The sequence below is a fragment of the Convolutriloba macropyga genome, chromosome 9 (assembly GCF_964194025.1).
Source record: "Convolutriloba macropyga chromosome 9, txConMacr16.3, whole genome shotgun sequence".
NCBI lineage: Eukaryota > Metazoa > Xenacoelomorpha > Acoela > Convolutidae > Convolutriloba > Convolutriloba macropyga.
In genome coordinates this window covers 27,465,658-27,483,623 of record NC_134476.1, presented here as the reverse complement: position 1 = coordinate 27,483,623, position 17,966 = coordinate 27,465,658, and the positions used below count along the sequence as shown (strand labels likewise).

The following is a 17,966-nucleotide window of genomic DNA, read 5'->3' as shown; positions in this document are numbered from 1 at the left end:
GTAACTTAGTTCTTAGTGATGATCTAAAGTCTTGAATTGATAGATTACCTAGTTTATTATTATAGCTATTCTCATCCTTAAAGTATTCACAAGGATATAATGTTTTATTTTTAATCTTTTAAACCTTTGCTATTTTATCAGGGACATTGTCAAGAAACTGTAACTATCTATAAACTTTAATATACCCACTCTAAACATTCTAGCTTTACCATTAGTACTAGGTAAGATATCAATTCTTCTCCTGCTATTATTCTGTTTAAATATCTCATTAAATAATAGATTGAAGTCATAGCCTTTTCCATTATGAAATATTACTGGAATGAAGTTTTGATTTATATAGTTTAAATTACAAATATTACATGCTGGGCCTCTATATCTACCTGTTTGGTGACAGTGATCTCTAACTTTATTAACTCAGTTTTTATTACAAATGTGACATATCTCATCAGCTTCATGATACAATTTATCTTCTTCTGTAATTATCATTGCTTTGTTTATCTTAATACTATGTTTTGTTTCTATTTCTAATAATTCTCTAACATAATCTTTGATGCAGTCTGGACCAAAGTATGATCTGTTATATACTTCATCTTTGCTAAGCACTTCATCTTTGCTATGCCAACTATAACCAATAGCAATAGGTGCATGTTCAGATATCTTATATGTATTGCTACCAATCTTTTCATCTGTTCCTTTCATGTAACATTCAATATCACTAAATATAACATTATTCACTTCTTGTTGTATATGTTGATTCTTGAATTTAATTTGTTTTGACTTAGGGTAAACAATCTTTGGTTTGATTTGGACACGGCATTCATGAGTTTCATATTTATATTGAGAGCTAAACCAATAGGTACAATTATCACCAAACCAGAACTTAGCATGTTTGGTATTGGGTCTTTCTAGTAATACTTCTACATTTTTAATTAGAGCACAATGTTCATTCCAGACTAGAATCCTAACATTTTGTCTATCTTTTACAAAATTAGAACATTTCTCTAGGCGTTCTACTTTTGCTATGTTACTATCTTGAGTAGGCCTGTAAAACCAAATATTGATATTATATTTGTTTTGGATTTTTGTTATATAATCATATGCAGTTTCATTATAATCCCAGTCATCGACTAGATTATTAATATACTTATTTTCTCTAAATGCATGTTCAGTTACAGGATGCAATGCAGCTGTAATACATAATCGTAGACAGTTAAATTTATTACTTCTAATATTTAAAATCGCTTTTGTTTTATCTCTTAGAACTGGTGGCAGTTCAGTATATGATCCTAATGATGGTTTAGTCCTTTCTATATTTATTTGCATGTCTGTTATTCCAATAAACTCATAATTGTAGCCGTAACCCTCATACGTTTCTCTAACATGATCAAGCCATTGGTTTAGATTCAGTCGATGATCTTTATCCATATATTCATCGGTTCTAAAGTTTTTATTAGTAGTCTTTTCTTCTTCTGAGTCTCTCTTCTTATATAAGCAATTGGCAGTAACTTTATATTTAAATGATTTAAATGGTTTAAACTGGTCTAATATGTAATCTACTGGTTCATTAATATCCTTGATAAAACTACCATAAGATTTAGTAATATATAACTGCCTTTGATTAAAGTTTGATTTAATATTACAATTATCCTTTAAGACAACGTTTTCTCTCCAGTGTTTATTCATGTGAGTTTGTAGACCTATCTCTGATTTTTAAACTTATCGCCACAAACCCAGCATGGTTCAGTTTTAGTTTCAGTTTTAATAATATCCTTAGTTTTAATAATATTCTTAGTTTTGGTCTTAGTTTTAATAGTATAATCATCTTCATCCGAATTATACACCTTCTCCAAGATTTCTTCTTCTTCAGACTCAAAAATTTTCTCCAGTAGTTCCTTATGTTTGAGATCGTATGATTGATGCCTGTATAAACTCTTCTTTGATTCAAAGGATAGATTACAGACTTCGCAGAAGTTTATGACAGTAGTATTAGTCGATTGTGACATGATGTATTTATTTATGGAAAATAATCGAAAAATAATTTTTCAAAAATGAAAATGAAATGGAATAAGTGTATAAATAAACCTTGGAAAGAATGTTGTAATAACTGTAAAAAATTAGGATATTCTTGTTATGTATGTAAAAATATGGTTAAAGTGAAAGATTATATAGAACATCATTATTCTGATCCTGATCAGTATCTAACATGTAGTATGTGTAATGTTTATGAACATACATCACTATATAGATTTAGAAATAGGAAATGTAGACTATGTATTTATTTTCATAGATATATATATATGGTCATACTACAAATCAATTCAGAGAGCATGTTTGTAAGTATAATGTTCAAATAAGCTAATTCTTCTTTTAATTTATCTGTCATGTAGTTTTGGTTTTTATTGATATTAATTTTAGATTCAGACCTTTTTTCTTAGTTAATACCAGATTTAGAATAAATAAAGAGTGAAAATCACTCTTAGAGTAATTCATAAAATAATGATTGATTTTGATTGATTTTCGATTGAATATAGAGCTAATATATAGTAGTGAATAAAATGGGGGTATAAGCAAGTAGTAGATATAGTAGTGGGAAAAAGGTGGTATTTAGTCATCTTCCGATTCGGAAGTGGCGGAATAGCACCTTTTCCCCACTACTAGAGATGACTTGTTCAAATAATATAAAAGTGAGCTATAAAAATTGGGACTATAATGGTTTGGGGTGAATGGTGGCATTAATGGAGAGGTTTGGCATTAAAAATTAAGAAAAATTGTATCTATTATGTTTCGCCTCCTTCCCCCTCCCCTCCCCCAGCTTAGTGGGCATATAACTTTTATGACCCCCAGGCGCTCATGCTATTTTTTGCATAGTAACATGCTAATGAATTGTAATTGGGGGCATAGAAAACACTGGGGTGCCAATGCAGAATATATCCGAGAAATCAAACTGGCAGAGATGACTTCTTCAGATAATATAAAAATGAAGTACATAAATTAAGACTAATGGTTTGGGGGATAAGGTTTGGGAATAAACGGTTACGTAGCGTTTATATTTCTAAAATAAAGCTGGGATTCACAAAAATTTCGTTGTTTTTTGTAGTCTGGTATTTCTGAAGAGAGTAGTCCCCACCTCTTGTCACGATCTGCTAACTATTAAGAGCAAAATCAAGTGTTCATATACAAAAAAGAACATATCACAAGAAACAAGTCTGATCTGAGGTGCTTTTCATATTTCACTGCTTCTTATTAACCAAGTATCTGTTTTGTGCAGCGCATGTATTGCGTGACCCCCGTCTCTACTTCAAGAAAGGAGAACTTGACCCCCGGGCCCTAGTGGGCAACTACATTGCAGCTGGTCTGTTGTTGGTGCTGCCCTTCTTAAGGAGACAACACAAGAAGCCACTGCGCAAGATTGTCACCGACACAGCCCGACTTATCACGGAACAGATACGGTAAGTTTCACTTTGTGTTTTCGAACTATTTCCATGGAACTATTCCATTTTCACCGACGGATTATCATCAATTGGTAAAAAAAATCCCACGTTTTTAGTGGCATTTTTTAACTTTTATGGCTAGCCTCACTTTTTGGTTCTATAGAACACAATTTATACTGAACACTCAATAGTTTGTTCATGCATTGTTATTAAAGCAAAAAATTTATTCGTGATTAAAAAGCAAGCTAATAATTCTAATGCGAAATAGGGACCAATAAGGAATAAGGTCTAGAAGCAATTAGGCGAATAAAAAATCGAAGTGTTAGTAGCTGTTTTTCTTGGTAGCTAAACATTCGTAATTATCAGAAATATAAGGGGTGTCATGGTGTCTTTTGAGTTAAAAAAATACTGAAAATGGCCGAACGCTTTTAGAAAATTGGAAGAAGGAACGTCTGTCACATACATTATGTCAAAGCATCCATATCTGATTATTATGCTACATTCTCTAGACGCTATTGTACTCTTCTCTGTTTTTTCACCTAATAGACTCGTAATGTTTCGGATCTGTTTTGTTTTGAAACTAATTTTTAGTAGTTTTATGAGTTTATTTTCATATATGTGATATCAGGTTTACTCTACTCATTATGACAAATTGAAGCAACTCATTCGTTTTAACTCTTCTCGTAAATTTTTATGTATTTTTTTATTTCAATCGCAAAGCTATAAAACGTTATGGTTTTTCACAGCTAATAAAGCAGATCGTAAAGTATTTCAAACAATCAAATTTGAGATTGGCCTTTTTTTTCAAGTAATGATGCACGACCCAACTATTTTCCATTGAAGCCATTTAATAATGCTCACATTTGCTTTATTTCCAAGAAACATGTGTTTTATTGTAGCATTTGTGCGTGTGTTCGGTTATTTACCGCTTGACATGGGTTTTTTTTAGTCCCCAGTCAAGTTCATTGATTGATTCGAATTGCGTGCACGTTGAGCTTCAACAGATGATCGTACAACCTCTCTAAACAAAGAATTAATCCATAATTTGGCGTCAGCTTTGAACTATGGAAAAAATTAATTTGGAAACTTTTATTTTGTTCTTTTCGATTTTATGTGTTTGCGATCATTTTTTTAAAATTCAGAAGCAACTGTTCTGACAGTCTGAACACGTCAAAGTTTTTAGAGAAATGTGCATCATCTTAAATTTATTTTTTAAAATAAAAGATTCAAAAATTAGGTTTGTGGAGCAATGCAGATCGAAAAGACCTTATATTTTACAGTTTGCCATTTTTGTCAAAGAAATTAAAATCTTTTCCGCATCTCTTGTTATGTGTCGTTTTTTTGGCTATTTAATGAATGCTTTTTAAAAAAATTAATACATAGATTAAAAAACCATACATAGATAGCTGGGGTTATTGCTGGCCTGCTCCTGGATTTTACAATCAAAGAATTGGGTTGTATAGATGCTCTGTCTTCTTTGCAATCCAGGAATTCGATTGTATTGGTGCTCTGTCTTTTTTGTAAGATGTTTTCGCACATTTTCTTGACCTTGATCCCTCAAAATGAGATAAACAGGCAAACCGCAGTGGGCATTAAAAATCATTAGAGCCCCAAAGCCGGCACTAGTAGTCCTTCAAATGCTAAGTGAGGTGCAGGTGCTAGTAATGCCTTAATTCACGGTTAGATGTTATTTTTAGGATCTTCAGCTCAAATTGGTGCAATTTTTTGTTTTTTCGTCATTTTTTGAGTGTTTTCTATTTTGAGTGTTTAATTTACGTCTATCAGAGTTGATAAAGGTCTTTTACAAGATGACACAGCTTTTTGTGACCATTTTATCAGCTATTTGTTTCGGTACTGCAAACATAAACTTGAAAATTGATAATTTTTGCAGTTTTGAAAATTTTTGTAATTTCATGAGTTTTTCGGCCTTGGTAGCCATAAAATCTTTTTTTTTTGGGTTTGATAAAAAGTTAGTGCATTGGGGCATTGGAACGGTTTCCAATTGGGGCATTGGAACGGTTTCAACATTTTAATGTCACAAATTTGAGCAATTTTGTGATAAAATTTGCATTTTTTTCAAGTTTCTCTAAAATATTTGTCATTTGTTCAGTTAGTTTTGTCATATTGGCCAGACTTTTTTCATAAGTATAGTTATTAGGGGCAATAAAATGCTTTTCAAGTTTTTAATATCACGAAATTTGCAATTTTTGATTAAACTTACTTTTTTTTCAATTTTCCTGAAACTTATTGTCATCTATTGTCAATTTTTTTTTCGAATTTTTGTCATTTTTCAAATTTATACTAGCGACTAAAATATTTCTCCTTTCAAATATGTATTTGGCTAGATTCCAATGACAACAGTGGTTTTGAGCATCTCAACTTGGCAAAATTAAGGAATTTTGTTTGCAGTTTTCAATTTTCAAGCATTTGTCATATTCTCAGTTTTTTCTATCTTTTTTGGCCAATAAACCACTTTCAGGGTTTTTACTTGTGTTAATGGGTATATTTTAAGAGATCAAATTCGGCCATCAGGTTAAAAACTTCAAGAGTGTCTGCAATGATTATTTGTTTATTCAGTTAGTTTGATTATTTCAGCTTCTGAACTTTCCAGATCTGGTCAGGTACTTTAGTTCTAAGTTCGTCATTCATTTTTTTAGACTTTATTTCAAGTTTCGTCCTGCGATTATTTTTTTCTGAGATGTTTTACTACACTTTTCATGACTTTGATCATTCAAATCGGGATAAACAGGTGAGGACCAATGGGAATTACGTTTCATTAGGGGCCCAAAGCCGGCTTTAGTGGTCCCTCAAGAGCTTAGAGTGGTGCGGCTGCTGCGAGTGCCCTAATTCAAGGTTAAAAAAAACCGTTTTAAGGAGTTTTCAAGCCCGAAATGACGCAATTTTCTTACTTTTTTTCTTAACTCCAGGTTTTTGTTTGATTAGTTTTGAATTGGCGTTTATCAAAATTGAAAACTGTGTTTTGCAAGATAGTTTCTTTTCTAACAGGCAAACCGCAGTGGGCATTAAAATTCATTAGAGCCCCAAAGCCGGCGATAGTAGTCCTTCAAATGCTAAGTGAGGTGCAGCTGCTAGTAATGCCTTAATTCACGTCTAGATGTTATTTTTAGGATCTTCAGCTCAAATTGGTGCAATTTTTTGTTTTTTCGTCATTTTTTGAGTGTTTCCTATTTTGTGTGTTTAATTGACGTCCCTCAGAGTTGATAAAGGTCTTTTACAAGATGACACTGCTTTTTGTGACCATTTTATGAGCTATTTGTTTTGGTACTGCAAACATAAACTTGTTTCCTCTTTTTTTTGAAAATATTTTTGTTCAGTTTTTCTTGCCTCAGCGGCCAGGCAATTTTTAATGAATTGAAAAAATTTTTTGAAATTTTTTGTCAGTTTCCTCGTTTATTGATCTTTATTAGCAAATTAGATTTTTTGTGGCTTGAGTTTGGGCTACTGGATAGTCCCTGGAGAGTGAAATTGTTCTGAAGAAATTAAAATCACAAATTTCAGCAATGTTTCATTAAAACTTTCAATTATTTTCAAATTTTATCATTTTCAAAGTTTATCTACCTCGACGAGCCAATTAAACGCGTTTAGGTCTTGTAGATGGGCAACTTTAAAGTTTTAAGAGACAAAAAATTGTTTAATTTTGCGAAACTTTCTTTAATTTTTGCAATTTTCTTCAAGTATTTGTGAGTTTTTTTTCTGATTTTTTTCGGTCTTCATTGGCCAATACACCTTTTTCAGGGCTTGTGCATGACTTATTGGTTATATTTAAATGGATCAAATTTGGCCTTGAGAGCAAAAAATTTAAGAGATCTAGCAATGATTATCTTTTGTTCAAGTTGTTAGTTATTTTATTTTCTCAGCCTTTGATATTGTTTTAGCTGTCGTTGCTCGATTAACCTGCTGGTAAGGTACAGTGGTTCTAAGTTTGTCATTCATTTCTTTCAGTTGTATTTTAGGATTTGTCCTGCTATGTTTTTTCCGTCGTCAATGTTTTGTTGATACCATATGACGTCACGATCACTTCAAATCTGCTTTTTGGTCGTTCGTTCTTGCAATGTTAAACTGAATTGCATGCGCGACATTATTTTGCTCTCTTGGTGGAGCGATTTTTTAGTTGATTCACGTGATCACATTTTGTGCGACTTACTTCACTCTCAAAAATGATTTCCTCACTCTGAAATTGACTTTTTAAACTGTAATTCAGAGAGATAAGGTCAAGTGTATAACATCTCAAGTTTTTGAGATCTAAGAAGCTATTGCGGCTTTCTGTTGGCAATCTGCCAGCTATGTTTGCTGTTGCGCGGTATTCTAATTTGTAGTTGATAAGTTTTCGGCATTAATAGGTTAATTATTTTTGTTTGTTTTTTTCATTCGGTTCTTTTTTTATTTTAATGCAAACAGACAGCTGAAAAGCTTCCTTTATAACTATTTTTTTCCTGAAAACACATTCCTTTAATATTCTATTCTGTTGATCAATTTTTTTTTAAAAAATTATGCCAAAATTTTTACTTGCTCAGATGAAGCTACAAATGCACAGTCTTTTATGCTTATCTGCCAACTTGGCAAAATTAAGGAATTTTGTTTGCAGTTTTCAATTTTCAAGCATTTGTCATATTCTCAGTTTTTTCTATCTTTTTTGGCCAATAAACCACTTTCAGGGTTTTTACTTGTGTTAATGGGTATATTTTAAGAGATCAAATTCGGCCATCAGGTTAAAAACTTCAAGAGTGTCTGCAATGATTATTTGTTTATTCAGTTAGTTTGATTATTTCAGCTTCTGAACTTTCCAGATCTGGTCAGGTACTTTAGTTCTAAGTTCGTCATTCATTTTTTTAGACTTTATTTCAAGTTTCGTCCTGCGATTATTTTTTTCTGAGATGTTTTACTACACTTTTCATGACTTTGATCATTCAAATCGGGATAAACAGGTGAGGACCAATGGGAATTACGTTTCATTAGGGGCCCAAAGCCGGCTTTAGTGGTCCCTCAAGAGCTTAGAGTGGTGCGGCTGCTGCGAGTGCCCTAATTCAAGGTTAAAAAAAACCGTTTTAAGGAGTTTTCAAGCCCGAAATGACGCAATTTTCTTACTTTTTTTCTTAACTCCAGGTTTTTGTTTGATTAGTTTTGAATTGGCGTTTATCAAAATTGAAAACTGTGTTTTGCAAGATAGTTTCTTTTCTAACAGGCAAACCGCAGTGGGCATTAAAATTCATTAGAGCCCCAAAGCCGGCGATAGTAGTCCTTCAAATGCTAAGTGAGGTGCAGCTGCTAGTAATGCCTTAATTCACGTCTAGATGTTATTTTTAGGATCTTCAGCTCAAATTGGTGCAATTTTTTGTTTTTTCGTCATTTTTTGAGTGTTTCCTATTTTGTGTGTTTAATTGACGTCCCTCAGAGTTGATAAAGGTCTTTTACAAGATGACACTGCTTTTTGTGACCATTTTATGAGCTATTTGTTTTGGTACTGCAAACATAAACTTGTTTCCTCTTTTTTTTGAAAATATTTTTGTTCAGTTTTTCTTGCCTCAGCGGCCAGGCAATTTTTAATGAATTGAAAAAATTTTTTGAAATTTTTTGTCAGTTTCCTCGTTTATTGATCTTTATTAGCAAATTAGATTTTTTGTGGCTTGAGTTTGGGCTACTGGATAGTCCCTGGAGAGTGAAATTGTTCTGAAGAAATTAAAATCACAAATTTCAGCAATGTTTCATTAAAACTTTCAATTATTTTCAAATTTTATCATTTTCAAAGTTTATCTACCTCGACGAGCCAATTAAACGCGTTTAGGTCTTGTAGATGGGCAACTTTAAAGTTTTAAGAGACAAAAAATTGTTTAATTTTGCGAAACTTTCCTTAATTTTTGCAATTTTCTTCAAGTATTTGTGAGTTTTTTTTCTGATTTTTTTCGGTCTTCATTGGCCAATACACCTTTTTCAGGGCTTGTGCATGACTTATTGGTTATATTTAAATGGATCAAATTTGGCCTTGAGAGCAAAAAATTTAAGAGATCTAGCAATGATTATCTTTTGTTCAAGTTGTTAGTTAATTTATTTTCTCAGCCTTTGATATTGTTCTGGCTGTCGTTGCTCGATTAACCTGCTGGTAAGGTACAGTGGTTCTAAGTTTGTCATTCATTTCTTTCAGTTGTATTTTAGGATTTGTCCTGCTATGTTTTTTCCGTCGTCAATGTTTTGTTGATACCATATGACGTCACGATCACTTCAAATCTGCTTTTTGGTCGTTCGTTCTTGCAATGTTAAACTGAATTGCATGCGCGACATTATTTTGCTCTCTTGGTGGAGCGATTTTTTAGTTGATTCACGTGATCACATTTTGTGCGACTTACTTCACTCTCAAAAATGATTTCCTCACTCTGAAATTGACTTTTTAAACTGTAATTCAGAGAGATAAGGTCAAGTGTATAACATCTCAAGTTTTTGAGATCTAAGAAGCTATTGCGGCTTTCTGTTGGCAATCTGCCAGCTATGTTTGCTGTTGCGCGGTATTCTAATTTGTAGTTGATAAGTTTTCGGCATTAATAGGTTAATTATTTTTGTTTGTTTTTTTCATTCGGTTCTTTTTTTATTTTAATGCAAACAGACAGCTGAAAAGCTTCCTTTATAACTATTTTTTTCCTGAAAACACATTCCTTTAATATTCTATTCTGTTGATCAATTTTTTTAAAAAAAATTATGCCAAAATTTTTACTTGCTCAGATGAAGCTACAAATGCACAGTCCTTTATGCTTATCTGCCAACTGTTAAAATGCTTACACGCTTCTGAGCTAAAAACGAACTTAAAACTAAACAAGAATTTTTTTTTTTTCGAAACTGCAAATTTTAATTTTGAAATATAAAAATGCATTTCTTTAAATTCTACCTTTAAAGTGTTGCTGACTATCATCTCTCACCTTTATGATGGAAAATGTACAAAAACAAGACGTCTTATGTATATATTAAAATTTCGTGACTGAAATCAGAGCAGTAGAGTCAATGATATAATGAACAAGGAGGATCGGTATTATGTGACTGCAATAATCAATAGTAAACGGCTGCAAATACAAACAATGAAGGTATAGCCGTAGAGGTTTTTGTACCTGAAGTTAGTCTTCAATAGCTTTTCGCTTATTGAAATGGCTGCTTGACAAAATATTCATTAAGTCGAGAAATTAAACAGAAACTAACTATTAGTCATTTCCTAACAAAAAATACTCAGCTTCATGAAGAAAATTATCATGCATAGCGAGCAATTACCGGAGTATGATTATAAACTGACTATTGTTTATGTAAAAAGGGTATAGTGTCAGCAAAGATTTTAATCAAGGCTGAACTAGAAAAAGCGGCATGCATTGCTGAGCTAAAATTTTGCTATCAGTTGAAAGAATTCTGTTCAATTGTTTTATTCAATCAGACATTGAAATTCTTGGTTTTCCATATTCCATTTCATAATTTCATTTTCCCAAATTAATTTTTAAATTTGAAGGTGGGGTTGACATAAGTTCAATAGTAATTTTCGAGATCATTTTGCATAAGCTGTTGTTGAAACTTTCTTTATCTAATTAACTCATGGAGCCAGTTAACAAATTTCTGTTTTATTAAAGACTTAAGTCCTATATCTTTAGTTTGGAAAAAAGTGTCGGAAACAGCTATTTCAATTTTGAACAAATTAGAGTTTTCTAAGTCTCAAATACCAATCCATTAAGTCAAAATTGAAAACTGTGTTTTGCAAGATAGTTTCTTTTCTAACAGGCAAACCGCAGTGGGCATTAAAATTCATTAGAGCCCCAAAGCCGGCGATAGTAGTCCTTCAAATGCTAAGTGAGGTGCAGCTGCTAGTAATGCCTTAATTCACGTCTAGATGTTATTTTTAGGATCTTCAGCTCAAATTGGTGCAATTTTTTGTTTTTTCGTCATTTTTTGAGTGTTTCCTATCTTGTGTGTTTAATTGACGTCCCTCAGAGTTGATAAAGGTCTTTTACAAGATGACACTGCTTTTTGTGACCATTTTATGAGCTATTTGTTTTGGTACTGCAAACATAAACTTGTTTCCTCTTTTTTTGAAAATATTTTTGTTCAGTTTTTCTTGCCTCAGCGGCCAGGCAATTTTTAATGAATTGAAAAAATTTTTTGAAATTTTTTGTCAGTTTCCTCGTTTATTGATCTTTATTAGCAAATTAGATTTTTTGTGGCTTGAGTTTGAGCTACTGGATAGTCCCTGGAGAGTGAAATTGTTCTGAAGAAATTAAAATCACAAATTTCAGCAATGTTTCATTAAAACTTTCAATTATTTTCAAATTTTATCATTTTCAAAGTTTATCTACCTCGACGAGCCAATTAAACGCGTTTAGGTCTTGTAGATGGGCAACTTTAAAGTTTTAAGAGACAAAAAATTGTTTAATTTTGCGAAACTTTCTTTAATTTTTGCAATTTTCTTCAAGTATTTGTGAGTTTTTTTTCTGATTTTTTTCGGTCTTCATTGGCCAATACACCTTTTTCAGGGCTTGTGCATGACTTATTGGTTATATTTAAATGGATCAAATTTGGCCTTGAGAGCAAAAAATTTAAGAGATCTAGCAATGATTATCTTTTGTTCAAGTTGTTAGTTATTTTATTTTCTCAGCCTTTGATATTGTTTTAGCTGTCGTTGCTCGATTAACCTGCTGGTAAGGTACAGTGGTTCTAAGTTTGTCATTCATTTCTTTCAGTTGTATTTTAGGATTTGTCCTGCTATGTTTTTTCCGTCGTCAATGTTTTGTTGATACCATATGACGTCACGATCACTTCAAATCTGCTTTTTGGTCGTTCGTTCTTGCAATGTTAAACTGAATTGCATGCGCGACATTATTTTGCTCTCTTGGTGGAGCGATTTTTTAGTTGATTCACGTGATCACATTTTGTGCGACTTACTTCACTCTCAAAAATGATTTCCTCACTCTGAAATTGACTTTTTAAACTGTAATTCAGAGAGATAAGGTCAAGTGTATAACATCTCAAGTTTTTGAGATCTAAGAAGCTATTGCGGCTTTCTGTTGGCAATCTGCCAGCTATGTTTGCTGTTGCGCGGTATTCTAATTTGTAGTTGATAAGTTTTCGGCATTAATAGGTTAATTATTTTTGTTTGTTTTTTTCATTCGGTTCTTTTTCTATTTTAATGCAAACAGACAGCTGAAAAGCTTCCTTTATAACTATTTTTTTCCTGAAAACACATTCCTTTAATATTCTATTCTGTTGATCAATTTTTTTAAAAAAAATTATGCCAAAATTTTTACTTGCTCAGATGAAGCTACAAATGCACAGTCTTTTATGCTTATCTGCCAACTGTTAAAATGCTTACACGCTTCTGAGCTAAAAACGAACTTAAAACTAAACAAGAATTTTTTTTTCGAAACTTTGCGAATTTTAATTTTGAAATATAAAAATGCATTTCTTTAAATTCTACCTTTAGAGTGTTGCTGACTATCATCTCTCACCTTTATGATGGAAAATGTACAAAAACAAGACGTCTTATGTATATATTAAAATTTCGTGACTGAAATCAGAGCAGTAGAGTCAATGATATAATGAACAAGGAGGATCGGTATTATGTGACTGCAATAATCAATAGTAAACGGCTGCAAATACAAACAATGAAGGTATAGCCGTAGAGGTTTTTGTACCTGAAGTTAGTCTTCAATAGCTTTTCGCTTATTGAAATGGCTGCTTGACAAAATATTCATTAAGTCGAGAAATTAAACAGAAACTAACTATTAGTCATTTCCTAACAAAAAATACTCAGCTTCATGAAGAAAATTATCATGCATAGCGAGCAATTACCGGAGTATGATTATAAACTGACTATTGTTTATGTAAAAAGGGTATAGTGTCAGCAAAGATTTTAATCAAGGCTGAACTAGAAAAAGCGGCATGCATTGCTGAGCTAAAATTTTGCTATCAGTTGAAAGAATTCTGTTCAATTGTTTTATTCAATCAGACATTGAAATTCTTGGTTTTCCATATTCCATTTCATAATTTCATTTTCCCAAATTAATTTTTAAATTTGAAGGTGGGGTTGACATAAGTTCAATAGTAATTTTCGAGATCATTTTGCATAAGCTGTTGTTGAAACTTTCTTTATCTAATTAACTCATGGAGCCAGTTAACAAATTTCTGTTTTATTAAAGACTTAAGTCCTATATCTTTAGTTTGGAAAAAAGTGTCGGAAACAGCTATTTCAATTTTGAACAAATTAGAGTTTTCTAAGTCTCAAATACCAATCCATTAAGTCAACAACTACAGACATTGGTCCTGCTCTAAGGTATATAATTGAAACAAATAATTATTAACGATTATTTGCAAAACAAAGCTTTTAAGGAGAAGCTCGATTCGAAGCAATCTTTTGAAGAGGACAAACTCTCAGTGTTTTCTATTTTTTCCTCGCGGTTAGATTTGCAGACTTCAGGACTGATAAGTTCCTGTTTTTATCATGATAATTTTTAACAAGAACTTCTTGAATCGCATTCTCGTTAATATTGCGCAAGCTACTACTTTTGACATTTTTAACTCACTTGTTAAATCGTTTGTTGCAACCTTTTATCAATAGAAATCAGGTGTGCAACACTTAAAGCAGATGTCACTTAAATCAAAAGCAGTCGCAAATCAGAGCTGAAAATGGCCGGCATGTGTTGAAAGAACAAATAGCTCGCGGTAAAAAACTGTGTAGAAATTATTTTTCAGACAATTTTTATAAATTGGTTTAAAGTTACTTTTGATGGCCGTTTTCTTTTTCCTTCGCACTTACTACTAGAAACTGACTTCTAAAATGGCAAACACTTTCGGTTCATCCTAATACAAAGAAAAAAGTAACCGTTCATTTGTTTTTGGGAAAATAGAAATTCGGCGTGATAGCCGAGAGGTAAGGTGTGTCATTGACACGCCAATGATCGAGAGTGCCTACGTGAAGTTGTCTGTGTGAGGAAGAGCGCTTACTTAACCATAGCGTCCTTCTGGTTGACTGTAGCCTGACCAAAAAAGTGGCCATAGTCACCAAAAAAGAGCATTCAAGCTCAGAAAATGAGCAGTCTGAGATGTGGGAAATAATAGAAAAAGGACAGCAGAACAGGCTACTGGTAATGCAGACTAGGAGCCTGATGATATTCCGCTGCGATAATGCAGAAACAAATTAATAAAAAAAATGTTAAGTAACTTTTTATAAGGTTTAATCTCTACTTCATTTCTTATTCCGTACTGTCTGTTGGTGCTAAACTGACGTCTTTTCAGTTCACGAGGTGACAACTGCTGTTGATGAACCGACTCGTTTGCCATCCATCATTTTACTGTCCCTAAAAAATTGACAAACAGAAGGTTTTGAATTCCGTTTAACAATCTGATCTGGAAAGCATTTCTGAACATATTAGCAGGCACGGCTAGCCTAATGTTTTGAATAGTTATTTTTCTGTCAAAAAGTCTTATTGTATCATATTGAATAATAAAGTTTGGAGGATTAGTGCGACAGTGGTGCATCCTTTTCCTCCAAATTATGAATCGATTTGTGGTTGCTTCTCTCTATTATGCTTTTACTGGATGAGTATCAATTGATAGTAACGCTAACTTACTTTGCTATCTCTTTTAATTTGGAAAAATAAATAGCTTCTGAAGGTTTTTTAATTGTTAGTAAACATGCAGTCAAAAAATGCAGTCAAACATGCAGACAAGCGACGCTTTTTAGATTCTAGAAATAACTGCGAGAGCTATCAACCTCCTAATGGAGTCCTACTGATATTCCAAAACCATAGAGAACCAATTAACCATTAATTTCAGAGTTTTTCCCCCAAAAGTTTGTTCCACAATAAATTTTTGTTTTATCAGAACCAGTTAAACAACCAACATAATTATGTAGAAAGTGAAATAGACTACGTAGATTAAAATTAATTCAGTTTTTCAATTGCTTTTGAACGGTACCCTTTTTCTATCTCACAGGAAAAGATATCGGTCGGCCAAAATTGGCTTAACGAAAAAAGGCGGGCTAGCTCCTAGCCCCTCAAATAAATTTGGAGAGTTAGAACAACAACATTGAGTGTGTTCAGAGGCAACTTCAAGAACTTCGCTTCTTTCTTCAACGGAGAGCTACAACACAGGATCTCTCGTAATCGCAAGTTGGTTAAGAGGGCAGTTGAGGTCATGTCCAATGACAAGAGGTCAGAGGGCAGATTCACAATGATACAGTTCTCCAATGTGGGCGAGGTCAACTGCCTTGACCCCGAACTGTGCGGAGACTACAATGCTGTCACGGTCGAAAAATCCATTGGTAAGTTCTGACATTAGACTGAAAAATGCATCCAATATAGACAGAGATAAGCTACAATACACGAGAAGAAATCTTTATTTGGCATCGGGTTTATTATTTTGATCCGATATGCCTTTAGTTGATATAGTTCTGAGGTATAAATTCTGAGGCAAAGTTTTTGTACGAAATCGTGTCTCGTCAAGCATCAAACAAGATGTCTGATGTTGATGAAATGTGGGCTTAACTTCATTAATTAAGTACATCAGTACATTATTTTTAATGGCTAATTCAACCTCCATTTTTTCCATAGAAACAATTATGAATTCAAAAACACAAATTAGTCTGATTACACTAGTAAATGAAAACAAAAAGTTTAAAGCCTCTGTTTCTGTGTGAACCAATTGTGTATTTGTGCACATTTGATTTGATTTCTCCTGATTAAAAAAAGTAATTTAAACCTAAGGCTGCTCAAGAAGCTTAAACAAAGCTGAAGGAAGTCATCTCACAATTCAACAACTTAACAGGAGGTGGAGCCTGTCATTACAATTAATTTTTTTGGTTATAAAGGTGTCAATAAACCCTATTAAAATGACCATATTCGTATCAAATAATTGATACGTATATTTGATACGTTAAAAGAAACTTATCAATTATTTTTATTACAGGGGTAGCGGACCAGTCTAAATGTGGGGACTGTTTTTGCCTCATTCTCAGCACTGTCCAGGGCAGTCTCTTCTGGAGCATCAGCTACCCTGGACAGTTATACTCCCAAGAGACAGTCCACGCACTCGGCCAGGAACTCAGAAATGTCTGGACTGAAGTCATACAACCAGAACCGGATCTCGAAGATCTGGAATCAGAACATCACAGCCATCATCTGGTGCATACCGAGCAAAAAGAACCTAAAATTTCACCCACGTCTAAAAAGCAGAAAACGAGCAATTCTTCAAGGCGGAAGAATAGTAAAGAAGCAAAAACTAACACCGAAGCATAGTTTAGGAAATGTCTTGATAGCAACTCTGAAATCAAACCTAACATGTGAGACCTAATTCCTCCTTTTCTCATGAACAAACATGAACATGCAAATGAACATTCGTAGAAAGCATTAATACATGTTTTACAAACACAAGCTGTGAACAGCCATTAAATATGGAAAATGTGTACAAAAATATAAAATGATTTACAAACGATACTTGATGGTTCAATTTGGTTGAAGTAGGGAAAAGGACGAAATGATGCTCAAAAATTGCCAATTGTTGCCTTGATGCTTAAAAATTCTTTCTTGTCATTATTTTGTCTATAATAATTGTTCAAGGCGTGCTAAATTGTATCCTATTAGATTTAAATAACAGTGACAAAAGCATAATTGAAAAAAAAAAACATCTTTAAAACTGTAAAAATTGACCGACCTCAGTTTATTGATTTCTTAAGTGAATATTATTGAATTAATTTTAACTTTTTAATTGAAGTCTTGCGAGAGGTGTCATTTATGTTTACAAAATTTAAAAAAGAAACTGGACCAAGATCTAATATCTAGGGACAAGCAATTCTCTAAAGCAATGATCGCGTGATAGCCAAGAGGTACGCCGTGTGCTTAGCGTGCTGTTGATTGACGGTTAAATCAACTGCCTTCTTGAAGCAATCTACTCAAGGTTGAGATCTGAGTTAGCCATAGCTCTAGGTTTACCTTATCTATGCAGCTGTGATGGTACCTGGTAAAAACTTCAGAAGTATTTAAAAAGGCCATATTCACAATAAAACTTTCACTAACTAGCTTCAAATATGAAAATCAATATAATCATTGACTCTTCTTTTCTGCACACCGTTGTCATATTTTAAAATCATTAGTGCTTCTTTTTTTGCTGCTGCTCCGGAAATACTTTTAAAAACAATCTATTTTTGGTTAGGTCTGCTTTGCTCACGAAAAACTTCAGTTTTTCAAAAAAAAATTGTGCGATTGATATAGTTCTATGAGAGTAAAAATTTTTACCAAGGATCGAATAAGTTGACTTGTTTGGTAGAAAAATTATAGATCAAAATTTTCAATTATTGTGTACGTACAGCTTATCCCACAAATTCCCATTTCTAAAACATAAGTTTATATTTTGGAAGTAAAATACTAATTTCCCCATTGTTTGCACCTTTTTCCATTCCCGTCGTTCTAAAAAAACTGCTATTTGTTGCCTGATTTTCGCAGACTTCGATAGATTCAATTTCGCATACGTATTGACTGACACAAAGTTTTTTTTGACAGGAAA

At 32.9% G+C, this 17,966-nt stretch overlaps 1 protein-coding gene across 1 annotated transcript in view; it reads left to right on the top strand.

Moving 5' to 3' along the window:
• LOC142345702 (uncharacterized) overlaps window positions 1–17,176 on the top strand; it is a 46,255-nt gene extending 29,079 nt beyond the window's left edge. The window contains exons 5-7 of the mRNA XM_075397949.1: window positions 3,269–3,449; window positions 15,509–15,729; window positions 16,374–17,176. Coding sequence (XP_075254064.1) covers window positions 3,269–3,449; window positions 15,509–15,729; window positions 16,374–16,702 — 731 coding nt within the window. The 3' untranslated portion in view covers window positions 16,703–17,176. The remainder of the gene's footprint in view (window positions 1–3,268; window positions 3,450–15,508; window positions 15,730–16,373) is intronic.
• The last annotated feature ends 790 nt before the right edge of the window (window positions 17,177–17,966 follow it).